Source organism: Mustelus asterias, chromosome 12, assembly GCF_964213995.1.
Source record: "Mustelus asterias chromosome 12, sMusAst1.hap1.1, whole genome shotgun sequence".
NCBI lineage: Eukaryota > Metazoa > Chordata > Chondrichthyes > Carcharhiniformes > Triakidae > Mustelus > Mustelus asterias.
In genome coordinates, this window is record NC_135812.1 from 106,554,294 (window position 1) to 106,571,719 (window position 17,426).

The 17,426-nt window shown below is 47.3% G+C and overlaps 1 protein-coding gene across 2 annotated transcripts in view; it reads right to left on the minus strand.

The window, feature by feature from the left end:
* Window positions 1–17,426, minus strand: part of adap2 (ArfGAP with dual PH domains 2) — a 36,318-nt gene extending 18,892 nt beyond the window's left edge. The window contains exons 1-5 of one of the 2 annotated variants that reach the window (XM_078225833.1): window positions 17,141–17,426; window positions 9,063–9,193; window positions 7,457–7,548; window positions 3,635–3,723; window positions 3,077–3,186 (exon numbers count right to left, since the gene is read on the minus strand). In XM_078225833.1, the coding sequence (XP_078081959.1) occupies window positions 3,077–3,186; window positions 3,635–3,723; window positions 7,457–7,548; window positions 9,063–9,193; window positions 17,141–17,228 (510 nt within the window). In that variant the 5' untranslated portion in view covers window positions 17,229–17,426. The remainder of the gene's footprint in view (window positions 1–3,076; window positions 3,187–3,634; window positions 3,724–7,456; window positions 7,549–9,062; window positions 9,194–17,140) is intronic. The other variant, XM_078225834.1, reaches the window with a different exon arrangement.

Sequence of the window (17,426 nt, forward strand, 5' to 3'; positions counted from 1 at the left end):
CTTCCGCAGTCCAAACTCTTCTTGCATCCTCCAAGCAATCTGGATCTTAGATGTCTGTTTTAATTCTAGCTTATTTCTAATATTAAGCTGAGGGAGTCAGACCTGGTCTAAACGGAACCAAGCAGGGCAGTGAAAGAGAGCAGTACTGCCATGGAATGAAAGCTGCTATTTTCATATTATCTATATGTTCATATAAAATCAAAATAAATTTCTAAATCTTCCAGTATTTTATGTTTTTTCTGTTCTGGAGCTCTGTGTGTACATGTACATGGGCTAAAAAGGCAGAGATCGCTGAAGTTTTAATTTAACACCCGAGGAAGAAAAGGCTGATCCTGAAAGCACTCAGAGTTAGTTAGAATTATCTACAAACAAAGCAACTGGAGTTAGAGATACGGGAAGGCAAACATTTGAACGCAGAGAAAGTAGAAGCAGAAGAGACAAAGAGAAAGGGGGGAAAAAAAACTTGAATTTCAAAGAGCAAATGAACAGGAAAACCTTGTGATTGAATGAGAAAGAGCCAAAGAAGAGGAGAAACTGGGATGAGACAAATAGGAAAGGAACTGGACAGAGAAAATCTTAAATTACCTGAACTGATAATGACTCAGATTTAAGGTCAGGTTCTGATTTGGCAAGAAGTATTTGTTTAGTGTGTAAATCCAGTGAGGAAAAGGTTGACCTGTATTGTGTGCAATTTGAGAAAATGGCTGAGAATATTTTGGACATTATTATTACATAGAATCCCTACAGCGTAGAGGAGGCCATTTGGCCCATCGTGTCTGCATCGACAGAGCATCTTACCCAAACCCTCCACCGTATCCCTGTCACTCTGCGCATTTACCATGCCGAATCCACCTAATCTACACATCTTTGGAGTGTGGGAGGAAATCGGAGGAAACTCACGCAGACACGGGGGGAACGTGTAGACTCCACACAGACAATCACCCGAGGCCAGAATCGAACCCGGGTCCCTGGGAGGCGGCAGTTCTAACCGCCACTCCACCGTGCCGCCCCATTGCAGGACATGTTCATGGGAAGGTGTTAGAAATGTACCTGTCTCTGTCTTTTATTATAATTAAAAGTGAAAGCTGCTGTTTTCAATGCATGTGAGGCACACAGGAAACAAGTTTAGGAACTTAAGGAAGAAACAGAATCAGAGTTTTGGGGAATTTGTTTGAGAAAAGAAAATTATATTTGATGGGTGGCGTAGTCTATGAAGATCGAATGAGGTTTTGCAACCTTAAAGAGGGAACCTTGATGGAAGAAGTTAAAAATATTGGGTGGGATTTTCCACATCCCACAGCATGTTTCGCAAGGCTGGAGGTGGCCCGCCATTGGCCAGAGATCCCGCCGTTTTCAACAGGGTTTCCCATTCTGTACACACCCCACCGGGGTTCAATGTCAGCGGGACAAGAAGATCCCCACCAATGAGAATTCCAACTAATGTCCCTTTGGGAATAAGGTCCCACCCAGAGCCTCTGTTGTTAGGGCTGGTGATTATCAATTGTCTTACGAGCATGTTAACAGAAAGCTATTTTTTGCAAACCCATATTGTAATTGGAGAGATAAGGAGGTCTGATACTGAACAGGCAATTGGTTAGGGTGAGGAAGATAGCAGGAATGAAAAGACAGATAGCTGTTCCTCAAGGTAGTAAATAAAATTACAGAATACTACAGTGCAGAAGAGACCCTTCAGCCCATTGAATCCAGACTGATGCATGAAAGGCCCTGACCTGTCTCCCTAATCCCACTTGGCCCATAGCCCTGAATGTTATGATGCGCCAAGTACTCATCCAGGTACTTTTTAAAGGATGTGAGGCATCCCGCCCCCACCACCCTCCCAGGCAGCGCATTCCACCCTCTGGGAAAGACGTTTTTCCTTACATTCCCCCCTAAACCTCCCACCCCTCACTTTTAACTTGTGTCCCCTCATAACTGACCCTTCAACTAAAGGGAACAGTTGCTCCCTATCCAACCTGTCCATGACTCTCATAATCTTGAACACCTCAATCAGGTCATCCCTCAGTCTTCTCTGCTCCAGAGAAAACAACCCAAGCCTCTCCAACCTCCCTTCATAGCTTAAATGCTCCATCCCAGGCAGCATCCTGGTGAATCTCCTCTGCGCCCACTCCAGTGCAATCACATCCTTCCTATAATGTGGCGTATAGAAGTGCACACATTAAGGAGGGCAAGTCTGATCGAAGGGGACCAGCATGCTCTATTTGTCTGAAAAGAGGGCATGTAAAAGCCATCAGTTGGAAATTGAGAAGCAAGTGTGTAGCATTTATGGGATTTCACGCTATATCTTCATGAAATGTTGTACCAGTAGGAAATATGGAATGTGGGAAACTGCCCAGGTATCTCCTGTCCAAAAAAACAGGACAGTTCTGTGGCAGCGTGGCCCCTTTAATGGGTAATCACGGGCCACATAACCTGGCCAGAACCAATGGAGTGCGTGTGTGTGTGAACCTGCGCCAATCGGGAGCAAGGGCGTGTATTCCCGGGGCTGAAAGCGCCGGGTGTTGTAGGGAGTTAATCTATATGGTTGCGCTGTTAAACCCTTAGTCGGGAGGTTTAGGAATCAAACTGTCACAAAATGCTGCCAATGTCCAATCTTGTGGACATCAGCTGAGCCTCTGCCCGGCTCCAATCTCAGCTCTAAGCAGCCACAGTTTGACACAGAGGGGGAAATCTTTACAAACTGGAAGAAATGCCACAACACTGAGATAGTGCAGCGTGGTACGGCACGGTGGCACAGTGGTTAGCACCGCTGCCTCACAGCGCCAGGGACCCGGGTTCGATTCCCAGCTTGGGTCACTGTCTGTGCGGAGTTTGCACGTTCTCCCCGTGTCTGCGTGGGTTTTCTCCGTGTGCTCCAGTTTCCTCCCACACTCCAAAGATGTGCGGGTTAGGTGGATTGGCCATGTTAAATTGCCCCTTAGTGTCAGGGGGACTAGCTAGGGTAAATGCATGGGGTTACGGGGATAGGGCCTGGGTGGGATTGTGGTCGGTGCAGACCCGATGGGCCAAATGGCCTCCTCCTGCACCGTATCATTCTATGATTCTATAAAAGCCATACCTCCTTACTGTAGTAAAATATCACACCCTCTTTCTCCAAAAGACGGAAATTCCTTTGCTGAAAATTGCCATTGTCCTTTCCCCGTTTCCACAGATAGCCGACTCGGTTACCTTTATAATGACAAGGAAACGTCTGTGAGCAACGAGTTCCCTTCTCCCCTGTGCTCACCCACTTACATTGGTTCCTGGTAAAACAATGCCTCGATTTAAAATATCTCCTCCTTATTTTCAAATCCCCCCCATGGCCTGGCTCCTCGCTACGTCTGTCATCATCTCCAGCCCTACAATCCTCTGAACACTCCTCTAATTCTAGCCTCTTGAGCATCCTGGATTTTAATCACTCCACCATTGGCAGTTGTGCCTTCACCTGCCTGGACGCTAAGCTCTGGAATTCCCTCGCTGAACCTCTCCGACCTCTCTCTCTCTCTCTCTTTAAGTCGTCCCTTTTGTCATTGACCAAGCTGTAGGTCACCTCTCCTGATATCCCCTTACAAGACTCCTGCTCAAATTCTGTCTGCTCCATGTCCCTGTGCTAAAGGAGAGGCCCCAACTCCCATACCTGAAGTGACGGATTCTTGCTGCTCATTGTCCACGTCAGTGAATTCCTCCCGCTCGTACTTGGCTCGGATCCACTGCTCTTTCAGAACTCTGCATTGGGGACAGAGAGGAACACCAGGGTGGTCAGGGCTGTGAAAACAATTCCTGACCAGGTAGGTAGAGTGGGAACTTACGCTGCCACTGTCAGTTTTTCAACACTGTGAAAGCAATGTGCATCTCAACAAGAACTCAATACAAGTCATGCTTGGGCCATTGGGAAGCAAGTAGAGCCCAAGATAGTCCTACCTCTGATCCACAATCTATATTGAGTTTGTTAATACGGAGACCCTCAGATGGATCAAGGTCCATTATTAGTGTCTCGCCCCCAGTCAGTAATTTCTATAATAGAGCAGACTTCTCCCCTGATCCTGCTAGTGGGTTCAGCGGTGGGCTGGGGGAGGAATGTGGCAGGAGGCCCAAACATCGGTTTTTACATTGGCATGAATATCCCATGGGATTTTCTGCTGGTGCCTGCCAATGGCAGACCAGGAAACCCACTGGCTACTGGCGTGAAACTGATTTACATTTCGCTAGTGCGGTGCAGATGATGGCCCAATGGGGTCCCCCTCCCCCCATTGCCCAATTCTCCACAACATCAGTGGGAAAACATGCTGGTCCAGAACACTTCTGCAACAACATGGCGTGCGGAAGTTGGGACTTACCTGGGGCTGCCTCGGGAGTTCGGGATAGAGGCTGCCGGTGAGCCTGGACCCCGGAACACCCACTACAGCAGCGGGTGGGAAGGGGCGGGCATCTATCAGGTGGATCTTCCAGCTTCAGTGACATTGAGGAGGTCACAAAATATGATGTTTAATTAATGAGGTCGGTACAGGAAGATATGGCATGATTGGCATCCACAGCAGGTAACACTCCCCATCACCACATCCCCCCACCCCCGCATTTAATCTGAGATGGGTGAATTTCGCTCATGTGTGGAAGCGGGGTGAGAATTGGATTGGGTGATTCCTTCCTGGTCGAGCAGCCTGCTCAATGTATTAAGCATGCTGGTGCACAATGATCAGCTGTGAGGGCCATCGCTGACTGCAGAGCTTTGGGGTTGAGAAATGAAACAAATGCCACTGTGTATTTGTGAATACGGTCATTGTCTCTCCTGCATACATAGCCTTGCTTCTATTTGTTTCCAGCTCCGGACAGCAAGAGACCCTTAGCCAGCAACCTGCACTGTTTGCAGACAGTTTGGCCTGGTTCCTACCCCTTGAGCCCTGAATCGAATCAAAGAATCCCTATAGTGCAAAAGGAAATCATTCATCCCATTGAGTCTGCACCGACCACAATCCCACTCAGGCCCTATTCCCGCAACCCCACATATTTACCCTGCTAATCCCCCTGATTAGGATCAATTTGGCATGGTCAATCAACCTAACCCACACATCTTTGGACTGTGGGAGGAAACTGGAGCACCCGGAGGAAACCCACGCAGACATGGGGAGAACGTGCAAACTCCACACAGACAGTGACCCAAGACCGGAATGGAACCTGGGTCCCTGGCGCTGTGAGGCAGCAGTGCTAACCACTGTGCCACCGTGCCGCCCTCAACCCAGATGAGCAAGGTGATAATTTGCCTAACCCCAACCCTGGCAGATGGTGAAACTGTAAATTAATTTGATCCTGTCCCTTTCCAACATCTGTATGCAAATACACAGTGTAAATACACAATGTACACACACAACGTACACACACAACGTACACACACAACGTACACACACAATGACCACAACTTTCCAGCTGGGATCACTAGACTAGAATTAAAAACAGAGATTATGATGCGATTTTCTCCACTGAGCTGTGGTGAAGATGAGGCCAAATTTAGTTCTTGTACCCGACAGATTTCAGACTCAACCTTGACCTCAACAATTTCAGATCATAACTTTTCCCTGGTTTTGTTCAGACTGCAGTTGTTGGTAATAAAAGCAGAAAAACTCTGCAGATGTGGCAGAGAGAGAGAGGGAGACAGAGATAACATTTCAGGTTAATGACCAGGTCAGTAAACATGAAACACTAACTCTGTTTCTCTCTCCACAGATGGTGCCAGACCCGCTGAGGATTTCCAGCATTTTCTGATGTTATTTCAGATTTTCAGCATCTGCAGTATTTTGCTTTTAGATAGTTGTTGGTAATAGAACAATAGAATCCTGATGGTGCAGAAAGAGGCCATTCGGCCCATTGAGTCTATAACATAGAAACATAGAAGATATGAGCAGGAGGAAGCCATTCGGCCCTTCGAACCTGCTCCGCCATTCATCACCATCATGGCTGATCATCCAACTCAATAGCCTAATCCTGCTTTCTCCCCATAACCTTTGATCCCATTCGCCCCAAGTGCTATATCCAGCCGCCTCTTGAATACATTCAATGTTTTGGCATCAACTACTTCCTGTGGTAGTGAATTCCACAGGCTCACCACTCTTTGGGTGAAGAAATGTCTCCTCACCTCCATCCAAAATGGTCTACCCCGAATCCTCAGACTGTGACCCCTGGTTCTGGACTCTCCCACCATCGGGAACACTTCCCAGCATCTACCCTGTCTAGTCCTGTTAGAAATTTATAAGTCTCTATGAGATCTCCCCTCATTCGTCTGAACTCCAGTGAAAACAATCCTAACCTAGTCAATCTCTCCTCATACATCAGTCCCGCCATCCCCGGAATCAGCCTGGTAAACCTTCACTGCAGTCCCTCGAGAACAAGAACATCCTTCCTCAGAAAAGGAGACTAAAACTGCACACAATACTCTAGATGTGGCCTCACCAAGGCCCTGTATAATTGAAGGAAAACATCCCTATCCCTGTACTCAAATCCTTTCGCTCTGAAGGCCAACATACCATTTGCCTTCTTTACTGCCTGCTTACTTTCAGCGATAAATGCCTGTCTGGAGCAAATCCCCAGGCTGAATAATTGTTAAAAATATAATTTGTCAAAATACTTGAAAAATGCAAATGCAACAAATCACGCAAACCAACCTCCCATCCATTGACTCGGTCTACACTTCCCGCTGCCGCGGCAAAGCAGCCAGCATAATCAAGGACCCCGTGCACCCCGGACATTCTCTCTTCCACCTTCTTCCTTCGGTAAAAATATATAAAGGTCTGAGGTCACGTACCAACCGACTCAAGAACAGCTTCTTCCCTGCTGATTTTTGAATGGACCTAGCATATATTAAGTTGATCTTTCTCTGCACCCTAGCTATGACTGTAACACTACATTATGCACCCTCTCGTTTCCTTCTCTATGAATGGTATGCTTTGTATAGTGCGCAAGAAACAATACTTTTCACTGTATGCTAATACATGTGACAATAATAAATCAAATGAGGATGTAGGAAACAGAGTTAACGTTTCAGGTTTACTGACCTGGTTGTTGACCTGAAATATTATCTCTCTCTCTGCCACATCTGCTGAGTTTTTTCACTTTCATTACAAGACACAATCAAATGAGGATGTAGGACCTTCAGCTCATGGGATCTTTAAGGCAAAGGAAGGTCAGAACAAGAATCTTAAACTTTAGAATCAGGCCATTCAGGGAAGATGTCAGGAAGCAGTTCCTCACACAAAGCAGTGTGGAAATCTGGAAATTCCTTCCCACAGAAGTTTCGAAGGGCAGGTATTTTTGGTAAGCAGAGGGTACAAAAGGCCACCGAGCCAGGGTACACGGGTTAAAGGTACAGCCCAGGCTGGTGCGGCTGCATGCCCTGCCATGTGACTAACTGTGGGGCAGAACGGCTCCACTGATTTCCCTCATTCCAACCCCAGTAAAAGAGATTTCTTACACACAGTCCGAAGCTTGGGGCTTGTAATAGAAGAGAGGAATCTTTGCCTCGTAATGTTTCTTTGCCACCCGGTTGCCGTGTTTCTTCATATACTGCACACACACAAAAATAACAGAGAGAGTTTTATTTTGTGTCAAGTGGACAGAGTGAAAAAAACATTTTCTTTCCCCCATCATTGATCTACAATCAAGCCTCACTCAAAGTCTTAGATTTGAACCTATTACCAAATAATTATTCACAGAACAGCGCATTGACACATGTCTTCAATTATGAATTGTTTCCGCTCATCCTCTCATCTCCTGAGTGTCCCAAAGTTGTTGACTCAATTGCAGTGGGTGGGTACAGGCCCATTAACACATCCAGCTTACCCTCCCTGTGTTATAACGTCTCAAACCAATCCCTTCTTCTTCCAATATGTAGAGGCGAGGGGTCTTCAGGAAGAGTCACTGGGAGGCAATCCGGATTCTCTCCCCCACCCCCATCACCCTGGGCCTCTGATGCCCCACATGGTTGCCATGACTGAGTTCATATTCACTCCAAACAGACAGAACATCAGACACAAACCACGTTCAAAATCACGGTGGAGCCACAGATTGAACAGGGAGAACCTGCGCCCCCCCCCATTGTACAAGGATCGAGAACGAGAGGGCACAGATTTGAAGTGATTTGCAAAAGAAGCAAATGTGATTTGAGAACGAGTGGTTGGGGTCTGGAATGTTCTGCCTGGGAGTGTGGTGGAAGCAGGTTCAATCAAGGCTTTCAAGAGGGCATGAGATGATTATTGGAATGGGAACAATGTGCAGGGGTACGGGGGAAAGGCACTAAGTCATGATGCTGGTTTGGAGAGCTGGTGCAGACACGATGGGCTGAATGGCCTCCTCCTGCACCGTAACAATTCTGTGATTCCCAATGGTTCAGAACCACAGTAGTTTCTGCATTTACTCTTCAATCGCACACACGGATGATCCTGTTTATGAGAGGATTGCTTAGACGTCACGAGGAAACCCGCAGACTCTGCCCAGTCTGGTGACCCCTGTCTCAGACTCAGCCTCGCTGACTCAGTTGTTCTCTAAAGTAACCTGACGAGTCATTCATAGAATCTCTACAGTACAGAAGGAGGCCATTCAGCCCATCAAGTCTGCACTGACTCTCTGACAAATGTATGTTATCCCGGCCCTCTCCCCTGCCCGTTCCCCGTAGTGGATTAGCCACATTTACTATGGCCAATCCCCCCAACCAATACATCTTTGGACGCTAATGGGTAGTTTAGCATGGCCAATCCACCTAACCTGCACATCTTTGGAGTCTGGCAGGAAACCCACGGGGAGAGTGCAAACTCCACACAAAGGCATCACGTTGTTACAAAGAAAAACAACACACACTGCAGCGATTCAAGAAGGCAGATCATTATCACCAGAGATAGGCAACCAATGCCAGGCACTGCCAGTGATGCCCACACCCTGTAAATGAATTTTTTTAAACTTCCAAAATAACCTGACTGTGGACAAGCTGTGACTTTACTAATCTGAGCACAATCCAGTACAGACTGCAGCTGGATTCTGATCGAGGGGCACTGGTAACATTACAACACAGGCAACTCCTGTACCTGAATTAATTCGTCATCCCAGAAATCCAGCCGGATTGATTTGACTCTGCTGATTCCAGACAGGTTGCGGTGAATCCCGGAACAGTTCAGGCAGATAAACACCCCGAGTGTGTAAGAAGCCCAGTCAGGATCTGAGCAGAAATCAGAAATCGCTAGTTAATTATTTAAAGCAACATTTCAATAACATCATTAACTTAGTGAAACATAGAATCCCTAGAGTCCATTTGGCCCATTGAGTCTGCACTGACTACAATCCCACCTAGCTGCTAACCCCATAACCCCATGCATTTACCCTAGCTAGTTCACCTGACACAAGGGGCAATTTAGCATGGCCAGTCCACCTAACCAGCACGTCTTTGGACTGTGGGAGGAAACCGAAGCAACCAGAGGAAACCCACGCAGATACGGGGAGAACGTGCAAACCCCACACAGACAGTGACCCGAGGCTGGAATTGAACCCGGGTCCCTGACGCTGTGAGGCAGCAGTGCTAACCACTGTGCTGCCCAAAACATCACGAAACAGCACCCAGGAAGCAAATATCTAGACAAATAATGGACACAGTGTGGTAACATCAAAGGCATTGTGGCTTCAAGTGATTATTGATTTATTATCAACATAAGATGTTGAGAGGCATGGATCGGGTGGACTCTTGGAGGCTTTTTCCCAGGGTGGAAATGTCTGCTACGAGAGGACACAGGTTTAAGGTGCTGGGGGGTAGATACAGGGGAGATGTTAGGGGTAAGTTTTTCACAGAGAGTGGTGGGCGAGTGGAATCGGCTGCCGTCAGTGGTGGTGGAGGCAAACTCAATAGGGTCTTTTAAGAGATTCCTGGATGAGTACATGGAGCTTAATAGGATGGAGGGTTATAGGTAGGTCTAGAAGGTAGGGATGTGTTCGGCACAACTTGTGGGCCGAAGGGCCTGTTTGTGCTGTAGTTTTTCTATGTTCTATAATTATACACAAGGAAAGGGTCTGACAGAATTGCAATACACGTCCAATCTCTTCTCCTCCCTGCCTCCAACTGAGGTTCCTCCCCATTCCAAAATGCACGCCTTGCTCCCGATTGGTTCAGCTTCCCGCGCTGCCTCTCCATTGGGTCCAACCATATCACATGACCCTCAAAGGCTCACTCCTTAAAGGGACCACATTACCAAACTAAGCCGCAGAAACATATTAACAACAGTAAGCAATGTGGCCCTTCAGGCCCGCTCTATGTTCAGCAGAATCATTATTGGATTTCTACATCAAACTCCTGTGGACAGAAAAGATCCCACAATTTTATTTCAGGTTCACAAGATTGATGATGTGGAGATGCCGGCATTGGACTGGGGTAAACACAGTAAGAAGTTTAACACCAGGTTAAAGTCCAACAGGTTTATTTGGTAGCAAAAGCCACACAAGCTTTCGGAGCTCCAAGCCCCTTCTTCAGGTGAGTACCTGGGCTAGTTCACCTGAAGAAGGGGCTTGGAGCTCCGAAAGCTTGTGTGGCTTTTGCTACCAAATAAACCTGTTGGACTTTAACCTGGTGTTGTTAAACTTCTTACACAAGATTGATGTCAGGGATGACGGGAGTGCCGCACTGCCAAAGTAATTGCTTTTTTGGACAAGATGTCTGAGGCTCTCTCTGCCATTTTGAGGCTCTCTTTAAAGAGGAGGAATTATCACCAGTGTCCTGTGGCTAATAATTAGCCCTCAAACAGCATCAGTTTAAAAAACATACAGATTATCTGGTCATTATCACAGTGCTGCCTGTGGCATCTTGCTGTGTAGACATTGGCTGTGGTATTTTCCACAACTGTGACTACATTTCGATGGTAGTTAATTGGCTGTAAAGTGAGGTTGTGAACGGTGCTATATAAATGCAAGTCTGCCTCAGTAGATCGGAGAGTATGTGCAGTGAGATGTTGATGTTGGAGACTCCGGGACATTCTGAGCTGTAAGCTCAGTGATGCAGTTGTGTGTTTTTCGGAAGCTCAATGCTCAGAAAAGAAGATGAAATTTCACTTCCCCCGAGCGAGCTGCTGCTTCACACCAATGTTGCTGAGTTGCATTAACCAGCCAGGAACTCGAGAGGCTGCTTCACTTCCAGATCAATCCATTGACCCTGACTCAGGCTGTGATTTTCCAAACCCACAGCTCTCAGTCTGACTCAGAGTCTTCGGGGTAACACCGGGACATCAGGGGGCCAGTGTCAGAGCTTACAGAGCCACTCGTGCCAGTGGGCCGAGATGGCGATGTTACCTGGCTATTCAACTGCAGACAAAGTGCAGCTCAGCTTCAGCCTTCAGATGTGGGAATAAGAGCTGGCCATTCAGCCCCTCAAACCTGTTCCACGATCAGATCATAACTGTTCTGTATCTTAACCCCATTTACCCACCTGGCTTCTGTGGACCTTATTACCCTAAACCAACAGAGTTTCCAGTTCATCCCCTCCAGCCCCAACTTTTTTTGGGGAGAGTTTCAGATTTGCACTCACCTTTGTTTGTCGAAGTGTCTCCTGACAACTCCCCGCGCCACCCCTGCCCTCCCTCTCCCCCCCACCCCCCGCCCTCCCTCCCCCCGCACCTCAAAAGCAACGCTCTAATTTTAACATTCTGCCTCCTGTTCTGGACTCCCTCCCCGCTATCTCCCCACTCCCTCCCCTGCTTTCACACACCCCCACTTTCCCCCACCCATGCCCCACTTCCCCCTCCCTCTCCCCCAATTTCCCTCATCCCCCACCCCTCATCCCCCACGCCTCATCCCCCACGCCTCCACTGCTTTTCCCACCCCCTCCCCTGCTGCTTTCCCTCACCCCATCGCCCACCCCCCTACCGCCCATCCCTCCCCCACTTTCCCCAGCTCCGTGCTTTCCCCACCCTCCCCGCAGCCCCCTGCTGCTTCCCCCCCCCCACTTACCCCACTCCTAGAGGAAATAGATCCTGTTCTTGTCTACCTTTCTGACTGACTTAAACATCTTAAGCACCTTAATCAGATCATCCCCTTTCATCCTCTCCCAATGAAACCGATCTATTTGATGCAACCTGCCCTGGGAATTTAATCCTTTTAGCCCCGGTACCATTTTGCTGTTGTGTCTTTGTGTACCATCCAGTGGGATTGCTGGCTAATGTCATATTGTTCCCTCGCCCTCCCTCTCCAGGGGCAGCTACAGTGCTGAGGGAGTGCCGCACTGTCAGAGGGTCAGTGCTGAGGGAGTGCCGCACTGTCAGAGGGTCAGTGCTGAGGGAGTGCCGCACTGTCAGAGGGTCAGTGCTGAGGGAGTGCCGCACTGTCAGAGGGTCAGTGCTGAGGGAGCGCCGCACTGTCAGAGGGTCAGTGCTGAGGGAGTGCCGCACTGTCAGTGGGTCAGTGCTGAGGGAGTGCCGCACTGTCAGAGGGTCAGTACTGAGGGAGTGCCGCACTGTCAGAGGGTCAGTGCTGAGGGAGTGCCGCACTGTCAGAGGGTCAGTACTGAGGGAGTGCTGCACTGTCAGAGGGTCAGTACTGAGGGAGTGCCGCACTGTCAGAGGGTCAGTACTGAGGGAGTGCCGCACTGTCAGAGGGTCAGTGCTGAGGGAGCGCCACACTGTCAGAGGGTCAGTGTTGAGGGAGTGCTGCACTGTCAGAGGGTCAGTGCTGAGGGAGCGCCGCACTGTCAGAGGGTCAGTGCTGAGGGAGTGCCGCACTGTCAGAGGAGCTGTCTTTCAGGTGAGATGTTAAAGTGAGGCCCCTTGTGCCCTCTCCAATAGATGTAAAACATCCTCGGATAATATTTTGAACGGGGGGGGGGGGGGGGATCTCCCTGGCGAGTTGGTAAATATCTATCTCTGTTTGCATCATTAAAAAACCCGTTTGTCAGGTTATTATCAGTGTTAGTTGCGGAATCTTGCTGTGCGCTTGTGGGTTGCCATGTTTCCGATGTTACACAAGTAACATAGTATTTCAGAAGTACTTCACTGACTGCAAGGTGCTTTGGAATGGTCGGTGGTTGAGAGAGAGAATGTATTAAGGAAAGTCTTTGCTCCGGGTGGGAGTTTTGTTATCGGGGTTTTAAAGGTAGCAGTGGGAGAGAGGTTCGCGGATCTACTCTCAGTCTGGGCAAAACCTGAACACAGGGTCCAAATGTGAAAGGTAACTGATTAACAACAATAACTGCAACTCGTGTTTGATCTTTAACATCAAAGGGAGCAAACTTGGAAAGACACTCAGTACACATATCGCATTTAATAAACTCCACACTAAAATTAAAGTTAAAGTTTATTTATTCGTCACAAGTAAGGCTTACATTAACACTGCAATGAAGTTACTGTGAAATTCCCCTAGCTGCCACAGTCCGGCGCATGTTCAGGTCACTGCACCTAACCCATACGTCTTTCAGACTATGGGAGGAAACCGGTGCACCCGGAGGAAACCCACGCAGACACGGGGAGAACGTGCAAATTCCACACAGACAGTGACCCGAGCCGGGAATCGAACCCCAGGCCCTGGCACCGTGAGGCAGCAGTGCTAACCCACTGTGCCGCCCCTGGGGCAGAGATAACCTGGGGAAGCAGTTCAGGGATTGGTCAATCTGATCTTTAGGCTCATTCGTTCCTTTGAAAACAAAACTCCATTGGTATTTGGAAACATGAGGAGAATTACTTCAGGCAAGTGGTGAATGGGGAAAGCCCCACAGGTTCCTTCAGGAGCAGGAAGAGAGCAGCAAGATAAAAGGTTTTAATAAATTTCCCTGTGATTATCCCAAAGTGATTCACAGTCAACGATATGTTTACTAAAGTTTAGTTACTATTGTGATGCAAGACAGGGTTGGGATGTGGAACTTGGATGGGATTAGCTCCTCCAGTTGTGCTGATTCTGTACTTGAGCCCACACCCTATTCATATCTTTATCAAAAACCTTAAGTACCTTACTTATTCTGTGTTTATTCAGAGTGGTTCAGAGTTGCTGCTCGCTTTACAAGCCGTTTCCTGTCAGCTCGCTATTTTACTTGCACTGTACTATTTTTATCAAAGCTAAATGCACTTTCAAAAAAGTTAGGTGTTGGTAGAAAGTTGGTTTTAAACTGAAATGTGGCCATGTCGTGCAGCCTGCCACTTCACCCTCATGTGAATGACACCCTATTACTCACAACCCAAACATTATAATCCTGCATTCACAGTAAAACCATTCCTACCACTCATTTCAATAATCCATACCCAAGGCTGGAATCTAATTGAAGAGTTCAGAGGGTTTATGTATTAGGGGTATGTAACTACACCACATAACTGCAGGTTCACGAACCTTCGAGTGCAATTAGGGGTCAGGAATACATGCTGGTGTAGCCAGCAACACCCACATCCTGTGAAAGAATACATCTTAAAAAAGAATAATAGATACCAAGTTACTGACTGGAATCGAATCGAGGGGTTCCGGGGGTTTATATATAGAATAACAGATACCCGGGAGTGAGTTACAGACTGGAATCTAATCGAGGGGTTCGGGGTGGTTTATATAGAGAATAACAGATACCCGGGAGTGAGTTACAGACTGGAATCTAATCGAGGGGTTCGGGGTGGTTTATATATAGAATAACAGATACCCGGGAGTGAGTTACAGACTGGAATCTAATCGAGGGGTTCGGGGTGGTTTATATATAGAATAACAGATACCCGGGAGTGAGTTACAGACTGGAATCTAATCGAGGGGTTCGGGGTGGTTTATATATAGAATAACAGATACCCGGGAGTGAGTTACAGACTGGAATCTAATCGAGGGGTTTGGGGTGGTTTATTTTGTTTGTTTGATTTGCTTAAGGGCTTTTGGGATGTTGTCTTATGGTAAAGACCTGTATAAATAGAAATTGTTGAAGCGACTGTACATAAGGGGTGATTCCTTGGGACCTGTACATTCTTGGGGACAGTCTTTATCAATGTAAAGGAGAGGTTACACTGGAGGAGTGGGAAATTCACATTAAAAGTTTACTTATTAGTTAAAAGCAAGACTTACATTAACACTGCAACAAAGTTACTGTGAAATTCCTCTAGTCGCCAAACTCCGGCACCTGTTCAGGTCAATGCACCTAACCAGCATGTCTTTTGGACTGTGGGAGGAAACCCACGCAGACACAGGGAGAATGTGCAAACTCCACACAGACAGTGACCCAAACCAGGAATCGAACCTGGGTCCCTGGTGCTGTGAGGCAGCAGTGCTAACCATTGTGCCACCGTGCCACCCATGTAGCACAGTGGTTAGCACTGCTACTTCACAGCGCCAGGGACCTGGGTTCAATTCCCAGCTTGGGTCATGTGATTATTGGACATGTGAGATTATATAGTCCACACCATATTGCATAGAGGGTATTATATATTATCATCAAAAATCCTATAGATCACATCATAAAGAACACATAGTATACCTGATCCTTTTCAAAAAGTATAGACTCCTGATTTCACTCAAAGTGTCGACATCAGCTCCCACATCATTTCAGGAATGGGCAGACCATCATTCATTCAGTTCATGGCTGTATCTCAGTCCCATGTCCCCATCTTTGATACCCTTCCCTATCCCAATTCTCTGATACCCGAACCCAGCAAAAGTCTACTGATCTCAGTCTGGAAACTACAATGGACAGTTTGTTGAGCAGCCTTCAGCTCAGGCAGCGCAGAGGACAAGTCATCCATTCAAAAACCGCTGGCAACAATAGGAGTGAATCCCGAGCTGGCAGACTGTATTGTGTGTGGTAAATACCAACAGCAATTTGTTTTTATATAGCACTTCTAATAAAGTAAAATATCTTTTTATGTCTCTATATGGGATTAGAATTGATAGGTGCTTGATGGCCAACTCAGACAGGATGGGCCGAAGAGCCACTTTTTGTGACTATCTCAGGGCACTTTGCAGGACTGAGTGACAAGCAGAATTTTGATACCAAACCACAAAAAGAAACATTAGGATGAGGAAACGTCAAACTTTGTCAAAGAGCTTTGGAAAGAAAGATGGAGCAGTTTAGGGAGGGAATTGAGGAGCTAAAAGTCTCTGATTCTGAAAGTATGGCCAATAAAGGTGGGGCAATTAAAATCAAGGATGTGCAAGAAGCTAGAATTGGATTGGCAGAGAGATCCTGGAGGGGGTGTGGGGCTGAAGAAAGTTCATAAGAACTAGGAGCAGGAGTAGGCATCTGGCCCCTCGAGCCTGCTCCGCCATTCAATAAGATTATGGCTGATCTTTTCGTGGACTCAGCTCCACTTACCCGCCCACTCACCATAACCCTTAATTCCTTTACTGTTCAAAAATGTATCTATCCTTGCCTTAAAAACATTCAACAAGGTAGCCTCAACTGCTTCACTGGGCAGGGAATTCCACAGATTCACAACCCTTTGGGTGAAGAAGTTCCTCCTCAACTCAGTCCTAAATCTGCTCCCCCTTATTTTGAGGCCATGCCCACTAATTCTAGTTTCACCTGTCAGTGGAAACAACCTCCCTGCTTCTATCTTATCTATTCCCTTCATAATCTTATATGTTTCTATCAGATCTCCCCTCGTTCTTCTGAATTCCAATGAGTATAGTCCCAGTCTACTCAGTCTCTCCTCATAAGCCAACCTTCTCAACTCCGGAATCAACCTGGTTCTAGAGATAGGGAGGAGACAAGGTCACTAAGGGGCATAAATATAAGGATGAACATTAAAATCAAAGTGTTGCCAAGACAAAATTTATTTATTAGTCACAAGTAGACTTACATTAACACTGCTATGAAGTTACTGTGAAAATCCCCTAGTTGCCACATTTTCAGGTCAATGCACCTAACCCGCACATCTTTTAGACTGTGGGAGGAAACCAGAGGAAACCCACACAGACACGGGGAGAACATGCAAACTCCACACAGACAGTGACCTGAGCTGGGAATCGAACCCAGGTCTCTGGCGCTGTGAGGCAGCAGTGCTAACCACTTCGCCACTGTGCCACTCTAAGACAGGGAGCCAGTGTAGGCAGTGAGTACAGAGGTGATGGATGAACGGGTCTTGGTTTGAGTTTGGATACAGTCAAGTAAAGAGTTAATTAAATCCTTGTACAGACCAACTTCCCTCAGTCCGGCAGGTAAACCAGCTTATCCTGTCCTTACCTGCTATTCCACAGTCAGCGCACTTTCTGTTCTCTCCCTCTCGCAGTAGTTCCAGGAGAATCCTCTTATTCCTGTCCCTATCGCTCATAGTTTCAAATTGTTAGAGCAATTTATTCAGGACCAGAAAATCCAGACCAGAGCCTGTGTGCAGAGCCCAGGCTGATAGATAGATCCCGTCCACACCAGCGTTGTGTTCCCACCAACTAAGCAGTCTGGCCTTTGAGTCCTGCTCTCTCTCTCTCTCTCTCTTATACCCAGCTCAGACGTTTTAGTCTCCTCCCTGTTC